The 22,808-nt window shown below is 37.7% G+C and overlaps 1 protein-coding gene across 2 annotated transcripts in view; it reads left to right on the forward strand.

The window, feature by feature from the left end:
* NOX4 (NADPH oxidase 4) overlaps window positions 1-22,808 on the forward strand; it is a 719,402-nt gene that overhangs the window by 245,323 nt on the left and 451,271 nt on the right. For both annotated transcript variants that reach the window (XM_053708631.1, XM_053708630.1), the window contains exon 9: window positions 8,051-8,282. In XM_053708631.1, the coding sequence (XP_053564606.1) occupies window positions 8,051-8,282 (232 nt within the window). The remainder of the gene's footprint in view (window positions 1-8,050; window positions 8,283-22,808) is intronic.

Consider the following 22,808-nt stretch of genomic DNA (forward strand, 5'->3'; position numbering starts at 1 on the left):
TTTGTTTCTGTACAGGGCACCTAGTTTTGGATAAAGTTTAGATGCAAGTTTTTCTATGTGGAGACCAAAAGATAGATTGGGGTCTAACAATATTCCCAAGTATTTAAAGAGTGGACTGTGGTCAGTGTGCAATTTGATTTTGTTTCGATGCATAGATGGGAATTTTGTAGTTTGTGTAATTTAGGTCCATTGTGACAGTTTTATCAGTGTTAAAGAAAGAGTTTGTTTTTTGAGATCAACTTTTCAACCTCTGTGAACTTGGAGTTGAGGATTTGCAGACATTAGGCAGATCATTTATAAATAATGTGAATAGTAGGGGACCGATAATGGAACCTTGGGAAACACCACACATGACTGGGAGAGGGAAGGAGTCGCTGTCAGAAATGGAGACATATTGTGATTGATCTGATACATATGATCAATACCAGGTTAGCGGACAATCACCAATACCTGAGTTTTTTAGTTTGAGCAGTAGTATGTCGTGGTCTACTGTGTCAAAGGCCTTTGCAAATTCAAGGAAAATATCTCCAGTTAGGTCTCCTTGTTCCATGCCAGTTTGGATGTCATTGCAAACTTTTAGTAGGGCAGTTGTAGTGGAGTGCTTCTGGGAAAAACCTGATACATCAGGGGTCAGATAGTTAGATTGTTGGTAATACTCGCATAACTGCATATGGACGCATTTTTCTAAGATTTTTTTACAATACTGGGAGCAATGATATTGGGCAATAGTTAGAAACCAAGGTTATCTTCCCACTTTTATGGATAGGCACTACTCTTGCAGTCTTCCAAAGTTTGGGTATGTATCCAGACACCAAGGATTCGTTAATTAGGGTTGTGACAGGTTTAGCAATTGCTGGCGCACTGAGATTCAACAGAATTGCTGGGATTTGATCGGGTCCAGACTGGTTTTTCACTTTTAGATTATTAAGGTGTTTCTTAATGACATTGATGGGTACAGGTCTAAAATTGAACTTCTCTATATTGGGTCTTAGCTGATTTAGTGGGGCCTGATCCACATTTGTAGTTTCAGAATGGGTGTCATTTATTAGTTTGTCAATCAGGGTCGTGAAGCATCCGACAAAGGCATTTGCTACTTCTAAGGGGAGTTGCAGGGTTTGGTTGTCCACATTGACAGTGGAGGGTTGGGTGTGAATTGGTGGAGTTTGTAAGTTATTTATGACTTTCCAAAACTTTCTAGGGTTTGATATGTTATTGTTCAGATTTTCACAGAAATATTGGGCCTTGGCCAATTTTTTTCACAGAAATATTGGGCCTTGGCCAATTTTGTTTGTTTAGTGCATATATTTCGCCATTGTCTATATACACAGTGATCATTCATAGACCCAGTATGCTTGAACTTGACCACAATGAATCCCAAAACTGGTACATTTGAATGAGGTCAGCTGTGATCCAATTCAAATGTGCTCCTTTTACTCTCACTTTATGCAGCGGGGCATGCAAATTCCAAACTTGTAGGATTTTGGACTGAAAGAATTCAACTGCAGAGTCTAAGAGGCCGAATTATCCGGATCAGGTCCGACAGACACCGCTGAATGCGGAGTGCAATACGCTCTCCGTATACAGCATTGCATCAGCAGCTCACAAGAGCTGCTGGTGCAACACCGCCCCCTGCAGACTTGCGGCCAATGGGCCGCCAGCAGTGCCGTGTCAATCAACCCAATCATACTCGATCGGGTTGAATTGTGGCAATTCCTGTCCGCCTCATTAGAGCAGGCGGACAGGGTTATGGAGCAGCGGTCTTTAGACCGCTGCTTCATAACTGCTGTTTCTTGCGAGTCTAAAGACTCGCCAGAAACATGGGCCCTCATGCTCCATTTGAAGCTTGATAAATGGGCCTCTAAATCTGGGATTAGGTTTAATCTGTGCCAGGGGAGGTTCTTGATGTCATTTAGAAATTATTGAAGATTACATTTTTTTTGAAGGACCTGGTGATTTTAACCTTGAGAGAGGATTTAGTTGCCTTTATTTTGCGCACGCAGTACACTAAGCACTATGTTCCAGAGGCTACCTGTTTGCAGAGCAGTGGGACAGCTGAAAAGCAGGTCTGTGTATTGCTTGCAAGACTGGGGCAGATATACTTTAAAATCAGGCTGAGTGAGAAAGATATATTAGCTTCAGATGGGTCTTCAAAAAAAGTTAAGGAATGAGTAGGGGATATATATGGGCATTTGAGCTAAGGGTCATTCAGGCAATTCAGGCAAAAACACAGGGAAAGTTCAAAATTACAAGAACAAGAAAGATATATGGGCCTGAGTTAGTTTAACTAACTTTTAACATAATGGACAGACATAATGAAGATAAAATATACATTTAAAATAAAAAAAATAAAAATTATAGTCCATACATATTACAACACACACATCAGAAATAACAGGGTAGGTAGAATATAATGAGATTTCTATCGTCCAGACAGATCTATCTGTCGGGTCAGTCCTGTTGGGCAGTTACATTATAAATGAGCATTAGGGAGGGGGAAAAGGGGGGAAACAAGTATTCATATTTAATGGAATTTCAAAAACTTTGTTATTATGGTAAGGCAAAAGTCTTTTTTTAGGATCTCTTATGGCTCTCATTAAGATTAAACAAGTGAGGGATGTTATAACCTCTTGAAGGGATGATTGTCATCTCATTTGTATTGTCTCTTTGGGTTCGTGAGTTCTTCTTCTTTTTCACCATTGTGATCCACTCTTGGCGCTGTGGTTTGGGCGCTTGATTTTTCTGTTTGGGCTTGTCGGACAACGATTGCAACGATGGTTGTGCGATATTCAGTTGCTTGCAGAAGTGATCTAAGTCTTCCGGGTCCTTGTAGATAATGGTCTTATCCTCTTTGATAATTTTTATCGAGAATGGGAATCCCCATCTATAGGGAATTTCCAGTTTCATTAGATGTTGAGTAAGGTAGTGGGCCTCCCTGCGTTTTGCCAAAGTGATAGGGCTGAGATCTGTGTAGATCTGGAGGGAGTCTTCTCCAAAATACACTGTAGATTTTTTAATGTCAGCTTGTATTATCCGTTCCTAAACTGTATATTTATGACAACAGAGGATTATGTCCCTAGGAGGTGCTGAAGTAGGTGGCCTAGGCCTTAAGGCCCTATGTGCTCTGTCTAGGCTCACTTTTCCATCTGGGTCGTCCTTTAAAAGATATTTGAACAGGTTCTGCAAATATGATAGCAGTTGTGTTTGGAGGATTTTTTTCTACGATGCCACAAATTCTTAGATTTTAGCGGCAGCCTCTGTTATCAAAGTCCTCCACTTGAGATTGTAGTTGTATTATTGTTTGATTCTGTTGGTGGAGTGCTATGGACATAGCATCCAAAGAACTAGAAGTTTCTTCTGCATGCTCCTCAAGTTGGAACAATCTGTTACCTAAATCATTTAAGTCTCTTTTAACTTCTGCCAAGCCGTCCTTAATTAATTTATTGACTTGGGTCATGAAGGAAGGAATGTCAGCCTTTGTGGGAAAGGCGTCTATATTGGCTCTGGTTATAGGTGTATTATCCCTGTGTTGTGATGGTGCAGTTTGCTCTGTGCTGTCTGCAGTCTCTACTGTTATTGAATCCGTTTCAGGAGAGTTCAGGGTTTCAAAGGGTTTGAAGTATATATACATCTTCCCTCCACTCTGAGTTGTGCTCTGAGCTGTACTTTTACCTGATCTGTCTGTTCTGGCTTGGGTCTTGGAAGCCATCTGTTAGCTTAGTGTTGTGGTGTTAATTGCAGGGATGTGTTGTAGATTCACTGCAATTGGGTTTTGATAAGAGCTAGGCCGAGAACCAGCTTTTATTTGTGTTGTAAAGTTCATATATAAAGTTCTCCTGGTATCTGGCCCTTCATGATTGCCAGTTTCTTTCAGCAGTCCCACTACACTGTGCTTTCACTGTTTGCTTTTATTCGTCCCCAGTGTGTTCCTTGTAGTTAATGTAAAGTTCCACTTTTCACTGTTTTGTGCCCTGTTTCCCCCACTATGTGTTTCTTTTATTTTGGGTTATTTTGGTGGTTTTCAGTTTGGTTGGTATGCAACTTTGTGTAGCTTTTACCTCCTCTGTTGCCGCATCTCAGCCGTCTGTACCCGCCACGCAACTTCAGCTAGTGTGTGCTGTGCAGTTCATTGTGTGTGAGGCCTGGGATCAGCTTTCCGCCGCGTGGTCAGAGTTGTCGGCATCCGATTGTGTTTCAAAGCCTCTCACTCAAGGCAGTAAGCTAAGAGGAGTAAATGCACCCCAATTTGGTTCACTTTGTTGTCGGATTTCCCCCGCTGTTAAGCCCTACAGGACGACTGTGTACGGAGCTCTATTAAAATGCAGCCATGTTGGTCTCCAGACGTCTCCATCCCTCCAGCATTTTATTTTTAATAGAATAAACTTTTTTTTTGTTTGTAATGACAGTATTTTAAAAGTAATAAATCATATTTGCGCTATAGACAAGTCAATTAAAATAACAATTTGTTTACAAGGAAAAAAAAAAACTAATTAACAAAACAATATTTTAAAATGAATTATACTAACTTTAATGAGATCATATTTTTAAAATGTATTTTTTTCTATCCTAATGGAAATTTTGTGATATTGTATTTGCTGGAAATTAACTTGATATGAAATAGTACTTTTACAGTAATTAGTTTTTTTTCTGAGTATAATATTAGATCTACTTAATATGACCTAAAATATTTGAAATGCACCTCCGTGCTTTTAAATACAATTAGAAATAAACAATATTTTAGTAAAATGCTTCTGTTAAAGATATTACAGCTAGAATGATTTTAAAGTACACAAGCCCCACTTCTGATATGACGCTAGCCTATGTGTGTGTACATGCTATAAATGCATGCCTCTTGACACATCAGAGAAAACATATATTAACGTTGTACTATAATTGTTTTTTGTTTGTTTTTTTCATGAGAAAAATGTAACTTGTTGGCAGTTCCTGTTAATGCTCATTGGCCTATACCTGTGTGTTCCTGATTAGCTCATCTGCTGTGCACTCCTCAGTAGTACCAATGAATTGCTCCTGGGAGCACATTTTTATATGTTTAATGCCTTTGCAAACTTAAACACATTGGACACATTAATAGATAGATCATATGATCACTGGTGCACGTAAGGCAATTTACACATCATATATTTTATCCCTTGATGGGGATGATGGAAAAATGAATCAGTTAACATGTTGTTGCATGTTGTACAGTTGCAACATTTATAACATTCCAACTTTTTGTGATCATCCAACCATATCTTTTGTTGGTAACACTTTAGTGGATTGTTATGGACCAACAGGTTGGTAGCATGTTTGTATACCACTCTTATTTGTTCCACACCTGTGAAAGAGATCACCCTATCCTTTAACAACTTTGCCAACCTTTTTATGCTGTGGTATGAATATAATATCATACAACCTCACACACATGCAAATATTAAATATTTCACAAGGTACATTGATAATGTGATGTTGGTCTGGGAGGCTCTGAGGACATGCTAAAGTAATGGATACAATCACTCAATCAATTGGCTTATCCAATTAAGTTTAATTTGAATATAATATTGAAATTATCAATTTCTTTGATTTAAATATTTTAAGGTTTAAGAGAATGACAGGCATAGAGTTGGATTTTGATATATACTAAATCCACAGATCACAACTCTTGGCTGCTAGCTAGTAGCTTTCACCCCCAGCATCAACAAGCATAAACACTTGATTATGCTGGCTTAGTTGAAACAGAAATTGTTAACATGAGGGTACCGAACAAAGGGCATTGATATGACCATTAAAAGATTACAATATGAGAATCAATTATCGTTACTTACCAAATCAAGGAAGTTGGATGGATCTAAAAGGTTAAACTTCATAACTACTTGCACACCTTTTAATTGTGTGGTCAAATACTCAATTAATAAACATTGGTAAATTGTCAAAATGGATAGGGTGCTCCCTTTCTCAGGTGTGGAACCACCACGGGTGATATACAAATGTGCTGCCTACCTAAGGGATCTGTTGGTCCATAACAATCCAATAAAGTGTTACCAACAGCGGACATGATTTTAATATGTATGTGAATATTTTTTATTAGCTAGTGTATATATAAGTGTAACTATTAATTTTATTGTATTTATGTTGTGTTTAATGCAACTTTAATGTTAGCCCTAATCTTTTACACAAGGTCTTCAGTCGCTAACCCTATGAGCACAAATTTAGTTTGTGATTGTGCGTTCGCGTTTACTTTTAATTTTTAATACCCGCACAAGTTAATTAGGGCACAATATTTTAATGTTAGGGTGCCTCTTGTAATCTAGCTCAAAGTTATTTAACAAATCATAACATTTTAGTATTTCACTAGAATGTCCTTTTAACTTAATACGAAGCTATAATATATACAGTATATATATATATATATATATATATATATATATATATATATATATATATATATATATAACCATAGCTCCTAACAATTCTATGAGACTTCCAGGGATTGGAAGGCAATGGAGATTAATTTTGTGGGTAGAGCCATGACTGGAGGGGTAAAGCAATAACTTATGCCATGAGAGAGGTTAGGCAGGTCATGGGTGAGTCGGGAAAGACTATGGCTTAGCTTGGGCAGTCCCTGGCTTTGCTCTGGAAACAGAGATATTTGCCCTAGGGAAGCTGCAAAAAGGACAGCAATGCATAACTCCCTAACATGAGAATCCTGTAAAATACAGGATGGTGGGGAGCTCTACATTACTACATACTATCTTATTATAAATAGGGTCTCAAGTGTCCAGTGTTCAACTAGAAAGTCCAGTATTTCAAGTCTGCCCAGTAAAATCTTTACAAAAATACTTAACATTGTCCATTTTAATGTTCCCTTAGTAACTCTGCAATACCGCCCAAATGTTCTGGATCCTGTAGGATTTCCACTGCTTAGTAGCTTTGTCTAATTTCATGTCTGCAGATTCCCCTGTCAGGGCAAATGTCCTGATTTCAAGGATTGCTCTTTCTTCATCCACAAGACTCCCAACTCCACACAACCTTGGCCACAAAACACCCTGCCAATAGCACAGCTAAGGCACCAACCCTTCCATCACAGATCTGCCTATCAACTACTGGTGAGATTTGTCCCACGTATCTCCCTAAAGATGTATTCAGCAAATGTTGTGAGCCCTGTACTACTCTGTCTGTTACAAGCCTCCAAGGAGGGTACAAAAATTACCATCTTATGTGTTAGTGTCAGTCCTTGGGGGGGTGCTAAAATATTTTTCTCTGTGTCTTCAATTTAGCCTCTGGGGTAAAATCTCTGCTCTTTGTTTTTTTACTTTCAATTGTGGAGTCAAGTGACTGCTGTGTGTTTTATTAACAATCAAATAGGTAAAGGTGGGGGCTAAGGTAAAGGTTTGCGGAGGAGCAATTGTTTGCAGGTCAGCCAGCAACCCTAATTATGGTTGAATTTTGTTGCTATTATTTAAAAGGACACTGTACTTATTTTGTTTTTGTTTTTGTTTTTTCATATGAAAGAGTAGCATTAAATTATATTTCTGCACAAATAAAGAAATATATGGTTAAAGCTCATTTGAAACTAATACAGTTTTATCAGATATGTACCAATAACTGACAAAATGTATAATCAGGAATTACTTATCAACTTATCAACTAACTGATACAGATCTATTAGTTAAAAGATAAACCACATTTTAACCTCAATTTTTTTCAAGGCAAAAAAATAACAGGTTTACATTCTGCTCTGTCACATATACAGAAAAATACAGTGCACCTTTAAGCTGCACGTAACTCAAGCGTACTCAGTATGTTCTTTCACCCATTGGCTGCCAAAACAGGGCTGCAACAAAGCCAAGGGTTTACTAGTACATAATGATACATAAGGGGAACTGTATCTTCACTTGTCAAATGCTTACTGAACTGTTTTTTTAAGATGTTCAAAACTCAGGCACTTGTTCTTTAATAATTCAAGTTACCAGCACTTCAAATTCTCTTGAATTGAAAGTAATTGACACTTCAGTACACTGAGGCTAGTACTTATCTCATGCAATTTATTTTCTAGAGGTGTTCTAAAATATCAAAGTAATTTAGAGAAGCACCCTCCTGGCTGTCTCAATCCAAACAAAACCATAAAGGATTATTCTGTACTCAGTGTGGTTGATGGGGAATCATTTTCTAAGAGCATGCCGGCTACGACTCCAGGGAACTTTTCTGAGAATCAAGGAGAATTAATTGGGAATAATTCCGAAAAATTATGCACCGAAGAACCAGAGTTTCAGCCTCACTTCCCAGAGGTATGTAACACCTTTTTTCTTTGATGCATCTGTAAGAATATCTAAAATAAATATTAAAGGACCAGTCAACACAGTAGATTTGCATAATCAACAAATGCAAGATAACAAGACAATGCAATAGCACTTTGTCTGAACTTCAAATGAGTAGTAGATTTGTTTTCTGACAATCACAAATGCATACACGTACTATGTGACAGCCATTAGCCATTCACAAATGCATACACACTTATTCTTGCACATGCTCAGTAGGAGCTGGTGACTCAAAAAGTGTAAATATAAAAAGACTGTGCACATTTAGTTAATGGAAGTAAATTGGAAAGCTGTTTAAAATGGCATGCTCTATCTGAATAATGAACGTTTAATTTTGATTGAGTGTCCCTTTAAAATAATAAATACATAGTTTTAGTCCAACAGAGCTCTATGAGTTGCCCTCATCATCCAGTAAGAGTTAACAATAGAATACAACTATAAAGCTGTATAAGTTTCAATTTAAAGGGATACTAAAGCCATTTTTTTTTCATGATTCAGACAGAGCATGCAATTTTAAGCAACTTTCTAATTTACTCCCATTACCAATTTTCTTCATTCTCTTGGTATCTTTATTTGAAAAAGCAGAAATGTAAGTTTATGAGCTGGCCTATTTTTGGTTCAACTCCCTAGATAGCGCCGGGCAATTGGTTATTACATTTTAGCTACCAATCAGCAAGCGCTACCCAGGTTCTGAACCAAAGACGGGCCGTCTCATAAGCTTACATTCCTGCTTTTTCAAATAAAGATAACAAGAGAACAAAGACAAATTGATATTAGAAGTAAATTAAAAAGTTGCTTAAAATTGCATGCTCTGTCTGAATCATGACAGAAAACATTTGGGTTCAGTATCCCTTTAATATTAAACAGATTTAATTTAAAGGGATTTTAGTCGTAAATAGAAAGCTGTGTGATAATGTACCATCATGTCTGAGAAGAGTTTTGCAATTCATTATGGAGCTCTATGGTCTAAGAAGAGTATATTGTTTTCTTTTTTTTTTTCTTCTTTTCACTGATTTCTCTGTGAATTCTTGTTTTCTTATGTACAGAAATAGATTGGGGTAGCCCTGTCCTCTACTATTTCCTGGAGGTGGCTTAGCACTGATTAAAAGAATATGAAACCCAAAAAGTTTATTGTGTGATTCAGACAGAGCATACCATGTTTAAAAAAAGTTTCCGAATTACTTCTATGATCAAATTTGCTTTGTTCCTCTGATAGTCTGTGTTGAAGAAATACCTAGGTAGGCATCTGGAGCGCTACATGACAGGAAATAGTGCTGCCCTCTAGTGTTATTGCAAAGGGATAACACTCTTGCAAACTGCTGCCGTATAGTGCTCCAGAAATGGGCCGGCTCCTAAGCATACGTCATTGTATTTCAACAAAAGATACCAAGATACAAGAAAAAAAATGGGTTGCATATCCCTTTAAGGTTGGTAATCGATAATAATTTATTATACAGGTATTTAAAGTCCTTACAAAGACTATAGAACACCCACAGCCAGCCAATGGAGACACCTTTATTTTACCAATATTCTACAACTACAAACATTGACATAACCAATTTTGCAAGTGTGTTTCCTAGTTTTTCCGGTTGTATTTTTGTGTTTTTCTGCATTGCTAGAATTTTTTGTTTTATGTATGAAATATCATGAATTAGGTACTTCACACACTGTAGGTGTTAATGGCAGGAAAGCCCACAAACTAAATGCTGGAAAAGATAGATGAAGCTTAAAATAATCTTTAAAACAAGGCCCCTCGGCAACCTCAGAATGTTATCAAAATCTATGGGAACTGTATATGTTTCAAAAATTCATATGGTTAAATTGTATAGGTCTTGACATATCATTAGAATAGTCCTATAAATGCTAAGATATTAATGTTTTATGTAACAGTCAAATATTTAATTGTAATAAGATGTCATAAAATATAAATGTTGATTTTAAAACACTCAGTAATACTGGCGCAAGCAAATGTGCACTGGTATTACAAGTTGAGCGCAATGCAAACGCCACCTCGCTTTCGCTTTGCCTTGAAGCTTTGTACTCAAGGCCTCGTTCTGATGCCGTCAGACACATAAAAGAACCTAGCGCAGTGCAGGGAGTAAGACATGCAGCGTTGGGCAGCAAATTTAAAATATATATGTGTATGGATATACACATACTGTATATATTTATGTGTTTATATGTCTATATACATACAGTATATTAACACATAAATATACATGTATATCAGAGTTTACATATAAATTTGCAGTATAAAACAGTCCCCATAGACCACTCAGACCACTGTGTAAAGGCACATCCCCTCACTTTAAACCCTTATAACTGCTTTGTGCAGTTATTTTAAATTTTTTAAAAAAAGATGCTCATACTTTTTTATTAATAAATGAACTGTACACTTTATTTTGGCGGCAATTGGGGACATTTTTGTCATTAACCAGAGATCTGCACTCTGGTTAATGAATTCTAGCTACCTCAAGCTCGTGGTAGAATTAACCAGCCACTTGTAATGGCTAATTATTAAACATGCGCTTGTAGATGAGCAAATTTGCCCCTTTACGGGCTCACGTTAAAATAGCGCTCCACTTGTAATCTAGCCCTTAATTTTTTGCAGATATGTGTTCAGGGCCGCCACTAGAAATTTTGGGGCCCCTGACTTAACCATTGATCAGGGCCCCCCCCACCTTGACATGTGCAATTTTTGACCAAGTGACTAAAACATATATGCACTTTATTTTTAAGTGTCTATTTAAACTTGAAAATGTTGTAAAGGTAGTAACATACAAACACACAGACACACTCATACATTGAAACACACACTCACACATAAGGATTCACATATAGACACTCTAGCAGACACGGAAAGAAACACACTCAGACACAGACACCCAAACATACACTCAGCCCTTGTTTACATTGACCTGACAAGTAATGAGGTAGACTACAGTTTTTTTAAAAAAAGGAGATTTAGAAAACAAAATATGGAGTTCTGATTATCTTTTTGTAAAGGAAGATGCCAACTAAATGATGACAACAGCATGCAGTGGCTGAAAGGAAGTGCCCTGAACTGCCTAAACAATAATTTAAAGGTTAAATGGTGGATTGGTGACTTCCATAAAGATCTCATTAGTCTCAAAGTCTGTAGAAAGATGTGAATAATCAGTAGTAAGGTCAAAATTTCCTAAAAAGGAACAGACAATAGACACACACACACAAACACAAACTTGCACATACACCCAAGGAAACACCGACAGAGACAGCCTCAGAAAACACACAAAGACATACACACACACAGAGACACTGACAGAAAACACACAAAGACATACACACAGAAAACACACACCCTCACAGAGATATCCACAGAAAACACAGACATACATACACACACACCCCCTCACAGAGACATCCACAGAAAACACAGACATACACACCCACCCTCACAGAGGGATCCAGAGAAAATACACAAATACAAACATACCCTCACAGAGACACCCATAGAAAAAGCTCAAAGACATATGCACACACCCTCACAGACATTCACAGAAAATGCACAAAGACATACACACCCACCCTCACAGAGAGACCCACAGAAAAAAAATACATACACACTCATAGAGACACAAACCAAAGCACAAAGACATAAACACAGACACTCACAGAAACACTCACAGGAGGAAACATTTATGCACCTTGCATCCCCTAAATCAACAGTGTGTGACATGCATGATACAAAAAATTGAAGAAATTAAGAGATCACTTTTTAAAGAACCATATTTGTAAATGTGTAAACAAGAATAATTCTGTGAATTCAAAATTGTACATTAATGATCTGAGTAGATAGCTAGATGAAGAAAAGTACTTTTAAAAGGTTGACATATGTTTGTTTGTTTTTTCCCCATTTTCCCCAACCAAGAGCACCACTTCAAATATAGTGTACAAATGTTCCCATGATCTGTCAGCTGTATTTATGGATTTTGAAAATGCTGTACTCTATATGGTCTTGGTGAAACCATAAGCTGTGGTACTCATACCATTAGATCTGGTTAAATGCAGGATATAGGCTTGTTGGTATGTATTTCAAAATTAAGTCAGCTGTAGTGTAAACTGAACAGTTTTAAGTTAACCTGTCTCATTTCAAACACTGAGCAATCTTAGTCTGAGAGTATAACATTTTATGCAGATGTAAAAATCTTAGATAAAATGCCTCCTTGCATCTGGAAAGTCATTGCATAAAGGGGCAGTAAACTGGAATCTGCCAAAAGGGCACCTACCATTTGTGTATTGAGGAGGAAACATTTCTGCATGGTTTTAAATATAGAATTTCTACAGCATTGTCAAATAATCATAAATACACTGCTGCTAAAAAAAAAAAAATTTATGGACCCCTGGCCCAACCAAACAAATACTACCACACTGAAGTTGTCACTCTGAATTAAGTCCTACCTTCTCTGCAAATGAAAATGATCTGCCGTCTGACTCAGGCACACACTGTACAAACAAAGCGCCAAGTCTGTCTCACACTGTGCATAGTGGTTTAGTGCACACTCAGAAATCCTCTCAAATGCTAATACTTTACTCCTTGTAATAACATTTCCCATACTCAATTAGCACTCTGCTGTAGTACCCACTGGTGGCTGCCAAAATTTAAAAAAAAAAAAATTTTTTTTTTTTTTTTTTTTTTTTTTAGTTCTTGACTCATGGGGCCCCCCTGGCCCATTGGGCCCCTGACAGGAGTCACCCCTGTCACCCCCTGATGGCGGCCCTGTATGTGTTATATTAATTAACTGATAAAATTAAAAGGGACATGAGTCCCTAAAATTTCCTTTTGTGATTCAGGACATAACATTTTCAAATCTTTTAACACACAATTATAGAAATAGTTATAAATAACATTTATGGAATATAAAAATCATGTAAAAACAAATAACCCTGTTGGAATGCCATTCAGAAGTAAATCTTAATAAACCTGATCTATCATTAAAGTCATAGTAAAACGTAATAGAAAGTACAATTGTAAACTACATACTAAGCTGAATCAAACCACACTATAAGAAATTATTTTTAAATTATTATTTAAAGGGACATGAAACCCAAAATTTTTCATTCATCAATCAGATTGAAAATACACAATTTTGCCAGATATTCTCCGCCCTGAAGAAAAAAAGAGATGATCGAAATGGGCAGCCAGTTATACATTTATACATAAAAAGTCAAATATTTATAATCTGTTGTGCAGATAACTTAAGTTTACCATGACTTTAAGGAATTTAACAAATTAAAGGGACAGTCTACACCAGAATTTTTATTGTTTTAAAAGATAGATAATCCCTTTATTACCCATTTCCCAGGTTTGCATAACCAACACAGTTATATTAATATACTTTTAACCTCTGTGATTATCTTGTATCTAAGCCTCTGCAAACTGCCCCTTTTTTCAGTTCTTTTGACAGACTTGCAGTCTAGCCAATCAGTGCCTGCTCCCAGATAACTTCTCGTGCACGAGCACAGTGTTATCTATATGAAATACGTGAACTAACTCCCTCTAGTGGTGAAAAACTGTTAAAATGCATTCTGAAAATAGGTGGCCTTCAAGGTCTAAGAAATTTGCATATGAACCTCCTAGGTTAAGCTTTCAACTAAGAATACCAAGAGAACAAAGCAAAATTGGTGATAAAAGTAAATTGGAAAATTGTTTAAAATGACATGCTGTATCTGAATCATGAAAGTTTATTTTGGCCTAGACTGTCCCTTTAACTGGCATCCTGGAAACACCTCTCTAAGATCCTGATTATATAAAGGACTCTGGGCTTATGAGATTTTGTAAGAAATCTTGCCAATACTATGAAATAACCACTAGAATTATCTAAAGACAGTTTTTATATTAAAACCAGTGTGTCTGGCAAATAGGTACTCCCTGAATTTAAGTATGTGAATGAGATGCATACATTAGAATAGAGCTTTAAAAAAATAATATAAAACAAATAAATGCAATATTGAATAAAAACTAAATAAAAAAAGCACATCAAAAATTGTATGATTATATTACATTTAAATTCTTAACAAAATAATTTGCAAAAAATTGTAATTTTAGTGAAAAATAAAATTTCGTATTGAAATTACACTGGAAAATTCATAAAGACAGCACACCATAAAACTGATACTTATTAGACTAAATTCAGTGTGTTGTTTTCCGTATTGTAAAATAACGTTCAATGGGACTGTTCTCTGCAAGGTCTTGAATATTCTCTTAACAGTTTCCTAATTCAGAACTCACAGTTTTATCTCATTAACAAAAAGGTGGCAAGATTAAGTCGAAATATTTAAAACACCTTTTATCTGAATATAAAACACATGTATGTGAATTTAAGATGCTACACGCTGAAAACAGTCTCTGACTTGTATTGACTGCAGGATTTAATTTTTAAAGCGTTCCCCCTGTTCTCTTCTAACGCTGCTCTCGCCAGTGAGGTTTGCCTTTCCAGCTAGCTCAATTACTTTCTATGGGAGGCATCTTGCAATTTGCAGGAACAGCCCCTTGTTTTTTTTTTTTTTTTAGAAAGCATTCCTTGAGTAACTCATCATGAGCACATAGGCCACGTTGTGCATGACAAGAACAGCTAGTGATGCACATCAAAACAGTTAAAACTTCCACAAAAACACTGGACACGTTTATGTAATATATTATGTGATTAACATAAATAATGACTCTTAGGGAAGTCTCCCTAAGTGTGATGCGGGAATCCAAACGTGAACCCGTTGCTCAGTGTACCTAGAGGCGTATGGCTGCACCTCACTGATGAGGCCCATACTAGGCCGAAATGTACGTCTGGGGTTTTGCCGTTTCTTTTTTAAGACATGATGAGTCCACGGATCATCTTAATTACTAATGGGATATTTACCTCCTGGTTAGCATGAGGAGGCAAAGAGCACCACAGCAGAGCTGTTAAATAGCTCCTCCCTTCCTTCCCACTCCAGTCATTCTCTTTGCCTACGTTAGTGATAGGAAGAAGCAAATTGCGGTGTTAGGATTAGATTCTTCAATCAAGAGTTTATTATTTTAAAAGTAGTGCAAGATTGTGCTGCTTTGTTCTAGGGTGTAGCCGTAGTCCATATCAGTCTCAGTAGAGCTTTTGGTGGCTTTAGAGTAATGGGAACTTGTGGGACATAATTCTCATTGTGCCTCCCATATATTGTGTGCCTTAGTCTGAGGTAATGGATTACTCAGCATGCCTTTTTTTTCCAACAGGTCAATAGGAGGGAGAGGACCTCTTAAACCTGTGATCTGCCTAGCTGTATGGCAGACATTAAGGTAAGTGCTGCTTATTTATTTCTGGGGGGATCCAGGAAAGGGCTAGCACTTTATTTCCCTAACTAACATAATTTTCATCTCTCCTAGTTCCGGAGAATTAATTGACAGCATAGGTGCAAGTACAGGGACTGGGGACAGGCCTTTGCATTTCAATTACTTTGGCTCAGATGGTTATTTTTTAACTTTATTCACTATTATCGTCCTCTTATTTTCAGTTAAGGACGTTAGTGTGGCAGTTGTTTTTATCTTCACGCCCACGATGGGCAGAGCTTCCGACTCACGCCATTGTCATTGCGCAGCAGTCGGGTAGATACTCTGCCTACATCGAGAGAGTGAGGCGTTATTAGGAGCGGTGCAGATGCGCATGGTCTGCAAACTGACTGCTTGGAGATTGAACACTTAATATTATCCAAGCGGGGTTTTTCTGACTCGGTCATTGAGACCATGATTCAAGCTCGTAAGCCTCTCACTAGAAAAATTTATCATGGGATATGGCGTAGATATCTCTATTGGTGTGAATCCATGGGCTACTCATGGAGTAGAGTAGGATTCCTAGAATTTTGTCTTTTCTCCAAGAGGGTTTGGAGAAAGGTTTATCGTCAAGTTTTCCCTAAAGGGTCAAATCTCTGTCTTTATCTATTTTGTTACACAAAGGTCTGGCAGATGTCACAGATGTACAATCATTTTATCAGGCCTTGGTCAGGATGAGGCCTGTGTTCAAATCAGTTACTCCTCCATGGAGTCTGAATTTAGTTCTCAGAGTTCTTCAAGGGGCTCCGTTTGAGCCTATGCATTCCTTAGATATTAAGTTGTTATCTTGGAAAGTTTTAGTTTCTTGTTGCTATTTCTTATGCTCAGAGAGTGTCAGAGCTCTCGGCATTACAGTATGAGTCTCCTTATCTTATTTTCCATTCAGATAAGGTATTTTTACGTACTAAATTAGGATTTCTTCCTAAGGTTGTTTCTGATTGGAACATTAATCAGGAGATTGTTGTTCTTTTCTTGTGTCCTAATCCTTCTTTTCAGAACAATTTGGAAGTGGTCCGTGCTTTAAAGTTTTTCCTGCAGGCGACTAAGGACTGTCGTCAGTCTTCTTCTTTGTTGATGGTTTTCTCTTTCTTTTTGGCTGAAGAGTATCATACGTTTTGCATATGAGACTGCTGGACAGCAGCCTCCCGGGAGAGTTACGGCTCATTCCACGAGGGCTGTTGCTTCCTCATGGGCGGTCAAAAATGAATCTTCTGTGGAACAGATTTGCAACTATGTCCTCTCTTCACACTTTTTCAAAGTTCTACAAATTTGACACTTTTGCCTCGGCTGAGGCCGCTTTTGGGAAAAAGGTTCTTCAAGCAGTGGTGCCTTCCGTTTAGGTTCCCTGTCTTGTCCCTCCAGTATCATCTGTGTACTCTAGCTTGGGTATTGAATCCCATTAGTAATTAAGATGATCCGTGGACTCATGATGTCTTAAAAAAGAAAAGAAAATTTATGCTTACCTGATAAATTTGTTTCTTTTTTGACACAATGAGTCCACCGCCCGCCCTGTTCTTGTAGACAGGTTGTGGGTTATTGTAAACTTCAGACACCTCTGCACCTTGGCTTTTCCTTTCTCTTCCTAACTTCGGTCAAATGACTGGAGTGGGAGGGAAGGGAGGAGCTATTTAACAGCTCTGCTGTGGGGCTCTTTGCCTCCTCCTGCTGACCAGGAGGTGAATATCCCATTAGTAATTAAGATGATCTGTGGACTCATCGTGTCAAAAAAGAAACAAATTTATCAGGTAAGCATACATTTTCTTTTCTCTCATTCAGAGAGGGATCGCCTGGTATTTCAGGGCTGGACTGCACTGTTAAGTCTGGATCAGACTGATATGCTACAGGAAAGTTATTCTCTGTGAAAGTCACATGTTGAGCAAAAAGAGGCTGCTTCTTGGGTGGTAACTAGCCATAGAACAAACTATTATGCTATTGTTCGTTCTCAGGTTGAACGCTTCTCTCTTTTTATTTGTGATTAACCATGTAACAAATGATGTCATATATGGTCACACATCACATGACTAGAAAATAATGATTTGTGAATTTTGCTTTTGCAATTAAGCCATGTAAAACTTGCATCACCAAATCTTTGCCTGTTCTATCGCTTCGGTTTTTGCCCTCTTCCTTCTATTTATGACATGGTATTCGCTCATTATTTTTTCTCTTATTTTAATTATATTTATTTAGACTGCGTCTAAACTTTTCCCCCAATATTTATGCTTTTTTTGATGCTTATTCTTCCTCTCATATTGGGTCCAAGAAAAATATAATCCCATAGCAGTAAGTGTCCATTCCAGCTCATTCACAGGCAGACAGAGCAGTAAAATATAGTCCCATAGCAGTGTGTCCAGTCCAGATCATTCACAGGTAGACAGGGCAGGACTCTTGAGATATGCACATTATTTTAAGCTGTTGTGGATTTGATTATTTTGAAAAAGTAAAACTAAGATGAAAATTGAAAAAATACTTCAGGGAAATTTCAATCAGACAAATGTAGATTGCAACATAATAATGTGAAAATAAAAAACAACAACTTATATTTCTTTTAATACAATTGTTCCAGTGAAAGGATTTTAGAAATCCAAAGAGTGTGATGCTTAAATTAAAATCTACAAATGAACAGGTTTCATTTGTAGGAAATAGTCCCCAGTGATTTCAAACCAACATGTTGTAAACAAAATAATTTTGCTATGAAAACAGCAGTATAAGGATAGAAAAATAAATTCATTATATAATTAAATGAAGATAGAATGTATACATAGAATTTATATTTTTATGTACAGTCTGGCAGTAAATACTTATAGAGACAGCCTACACAACATTTGTTATTGTTTAAAATGATAGATAACGCCTTTACTACCCATTCCCCAGCTTTGCACAACCAACATTGTTATATTAACATACTTTATAACCTTTAAACCTCTAAATGTCTGTCTGTTTCTAAGTCACTAAAGACAGCCCCCTGATCACATGCTTTTTTATTAGCTTTTCACAACTGGGGAGTGCTAGTTCACGTGAGCCATATAGATAACATTGTGCTCACGCCCGTGGGTTGTGCACAACACAGCACCAATTAGCTTAAATGCAAGTCAATAGATAATAAATAAAAAGTCATGTGATCAGGGGGATGTCAGAAGATGCTTAGATACAAGCTAATCACAGAGGTAAAACACATACGGCTAGATTTGGAGTTTTGTCGGTAACGACCCGAAAAACTAACGCCGGCTTTTTTCTGGCCGCACCATAAAAATAACTCTGGTATTGAGAGTCCACATAAAGGCTGCGTTAGGCTCCAAAAAAGGAGCGTAGAGCATTTTTAACGCAGCTTCAACTCTCGATACCAGAGTTGCTTACGCAAGCGGCCAGCCTCAAAAACGTGCTCGTGCACGATTCTCCCATATGAAACAATGGGGCTGTTTGAGCTGAAAAAAAACCTAACACCTGCAAAAAAGCCGCGTTCAGCTCCTAACGCAGCCCCATTGTTTGCTATGCGGAAACACTTCCTACGTCTGCACCTAACACCCTAACATGTACCCCGAGTCTAAACACCCCTAACCTTACACTTATTAACCCCTAATCTGCCGCCCACGCTATCGCTGACCCCTGCATATTATTATTAACCCCTAATCTGCCGCTCCGTAAACCGCCGCTACTTACATTATCCCTATGTACCCCTAATCTGCTGCCCTAACATCGCCGACCCCTATATTATATTTATTAACCCCTAATCTGCCCCCCACAACGTCGCCTCCACCTGCCTACACTTATTAACCCCTAATCTGCCGACCGGACCTGAGCGCTACTATAATAAAGTTATTAACCCCTAATCCGCCTCACTAACCCTATAATAAATAGTATTAACCCCTAATCTGCCCTCCCTAACATCGCCAACACCTAACTTCAATTATTAACCCCTAATCTGCCGACTGGAGCTCACCGCTATTCTAATAAATGTATTAACCCTTAAAGCTAAGTCTAACCCTAACACTAACACCCCCCTAAGTTAAATATAATTTACATCTAACGAAATTAATTAACTCTTATTAAATAAATTATTCCTATTTAAAGATAAATACTTACCTGTAAAATAAATCCTAATATAGCTACAATAATTATATTATAGCTATTTTAGGATTTATATTTATTTTACAGGTAACTTTGTATTTATTTTAACCAGGTACAATAGCTATTAAATAGTTAAGAACTATTTAATAGCTAAAATAGTTAAAATAATTACAAAATTACCTGTAAAATAAATCCTAACCTAAGTTACAATTAAACCTAACACTACACTATCAATAAATTAATTAAATAAACTACCTACAATTACCTACAATTAACCTAACACTACACTATCAATAAATTAATTAAATACAATTCCTACAAATAAATACAATTAAATGAACTAGCTAAAGTACAAAAAATAAAAAAGAACTAAGTTACAAAAAATAAAAAAATATTTACAAACATTAGAAATATATTACAACAATTTTAAACTAATTACACCTACTCTAAGCCCCCTAATAAAATAACAAAGCCCCCCAAAATAAAAAAATGCCCTACCCTATTCTATATTGCTAAAGTTCAAAGCTCTTTTACCTTACCAGCCCTGAACAGGGCCCTTTGCGGGGCATGCCCCAAAGAATTCAGCTCTTTTGCCTGTAAAAAAAAACATACAATACCCCCCCCCTCAACATTACAACCCACCACCCACATACCCCTAATCTAACCCAAACCCCCCTTAAATAAACCTAACACTAAGCCCCTGAAGATCTTCCTACCTTATCTTCACCCTGCCAGGTTCACCGATCTGTCCTGAAGAGCTCCTCCGATGTCCTGATCCAAGCCCAAGCGGGGGGCTGAAGAGGTCCATGATCCGGCTGAAGTCTTCATCCAAGCGGGAGCTGAAGAGGTCCATGATCCAGATGAAGTCTTCATCCAAGCGGGAGCTGAAGAGGTCCATGATCCGGATGAAGTCTTCTATCAACGGCATCTTCAATCTTCTTTCTTCCGGATCCATCTTGCAGACCTCCGACGCGGAACATCCTCTTCTCCCGACGCCTACTAGCCGAATGACGGTTCCTTTAAGGGACGTCATCCAAGATGGCGTCCCTCGAATTCCGATTGGCTGATAGGATTCTATCAGCCAATCGGAATTAAGGTAGGAATATTCTGATTGGCTGATGGAATCAGCCAATCAGAATCAAGTTCAATCCGATTGGCTGATCCAACCAGCCAATCAGATTGAGCTCGCATTCTATTGACTGTTCCGATCAGCCAATAGAATGCGAGCTCAGTCTGATTGGCTGATTGGATCAGCCAATCGGATTGAACTTGATTCTGATTGGCTGATTCCATCAGCCAATCAGAATATTCCTACCTTAATTCCGATTGGCTGATAGAATCCTATCAGCCAATCGGAATTCGAGGGACGCCATCTTGGATGACGTCCCTTAAAGGAACCGTCATTCGGCTAGTAGGCGTCGGGAGAAGAGGATGTTCCGCGTCGGAGGTCTGCAAGATGGATCTGGAAGAAAGAAGATTGAAGATGCCGTTGATAGAAGACTTCATCCGGATCATGGACCTCTTCAGCTCCCGCTTGGATGAAGACTTCATCCGAATCATGGACCTCTTCAGCTCCCGCTTGGATGAAGACTTCAGCCGGATCATGGACCTCTTCAGCCCCCCGCTTGGGCTTGGATCAGGACATCGGAGGAGCTCTTCAGGACGGATCGGTGAACCTGGCAGGGTGAAGATAAGGTAGGAAGATCTTCAGGGGCTTAGTGTTAGGTTTATTTAAGGGGGGTTTGGGTTAGATTAGGGGTATGTGGGTGGTGGGTTGTAATGTTGGGGGGGGGGTATTGTATGTTTTTTTTTACAGGCAAAAGAGCTGAATTCTTTGGGGCATGCCCCGCAAAGGGCCCTGTTCAGGGCTGGTAAGGTAAAAGAGCTTTGAACTTTAGTAATTTAGAATAGGGTAGGGCATTTTTTTATTTTGGGGGGCTTTGTTATTTTATTAGGGGGCTTAGAGTAGGTGTAATTAGTTTAAAATTGTTGTAATATTTTTATTATGTTTGTAAATATTTTTTTATTTTTTGTAACTTAGTTTTTTTTTATTTTTTGTACTTTAGCTAGTTTATTTAATTGTATTTATTTGTAGGAATTGTATTTAATTAATTTATTGATAGTGTAGTGTTAGGTTAATTGTAGGTAATTGTAGGTAGTTTATTTAATTAATTTATTGATAGTGTAGTGTTAGGTTTAATTGTAACTTAGGTTAGGATTTATTTTACAGGTAATTTTGTAATTATTTTAACTAGGTAGCTATTAAATAGTTCTTAACTATTTAATAGCTATTGTACCTGGTTAAAATAAATACAAAGTTACCTGTAAAATAAATATAAATCCTAAAATAGCTATAATATAATTATAATTTATATTGTAGCTATATTAGGATTTATTTTACAGGTAAGTATTTATCTTTAAATAGGAATAATTTATTTAATAAGAGTTAATTAATTTCATTAGATGTAAATTATATTTAACTTAGGGGGGCGTTAGTGTTAGGGTTAGACTTAGCTTTAGGGGTTAATACATTTATTAGAATAGCGGTGAGCTCCGGTCGGCAGATTAGGGGTTAATAAATATAATTACGTTGTGGGGGGCAGATTAGGGGTTAATAAATATAATATAGGGGTCGGCGGTGTTAGGGGCAGCAGATTAGGGGTACATAAGGATAACGTAGGTGGCGGCGCTTTGCGGTCAGCAGATTAGGGTTTAATAAGTGTAGGTAGGTGGAGGCGACGTTGTGGGGGGCAGGTTAGGGGTTAATAAATATAATACAGGGGTCGGCGGTGTTAGGGGCAGCAGATTAGGGGTACATAAGTATAACGTAGGTGGCGGTCGGCAGATTAGGGTTTAAAAAAATGTAATCGAGTTGCGGCGATGTGGGGGGACCTCGGTTTAGGGGTACATAGGTAGTTTATGGGTGTTAGTGTACTTTAGAGCACAGTAGTTAAGAGCTTTATAAACCGGCGTTAGCCCAGAAAGCTCTTAACTACTGACTTTTTTCCTGCGGCTGGAGTTTTGTCGTTAGATGTCTAACGCTCACTTCAGACACGACTCTAAATACCGGAGTTAGAAAGATCCCATTGAAAAGA

This window comes from Bombina bombina, chromosome 3, assembly GCF_027579735.1.
Source record: "Bombina bombina isolate aBomBom1 chromosome 3, aBomBom1.pri, whole genome shotgun sequence".
In the NCBI taxonomy this organism is placed as follows: Eukaryota; Metazoa; Chordata; class Amphibia; order Anura; family Bombinatoridae; genus Bombina; species Bombina bombina.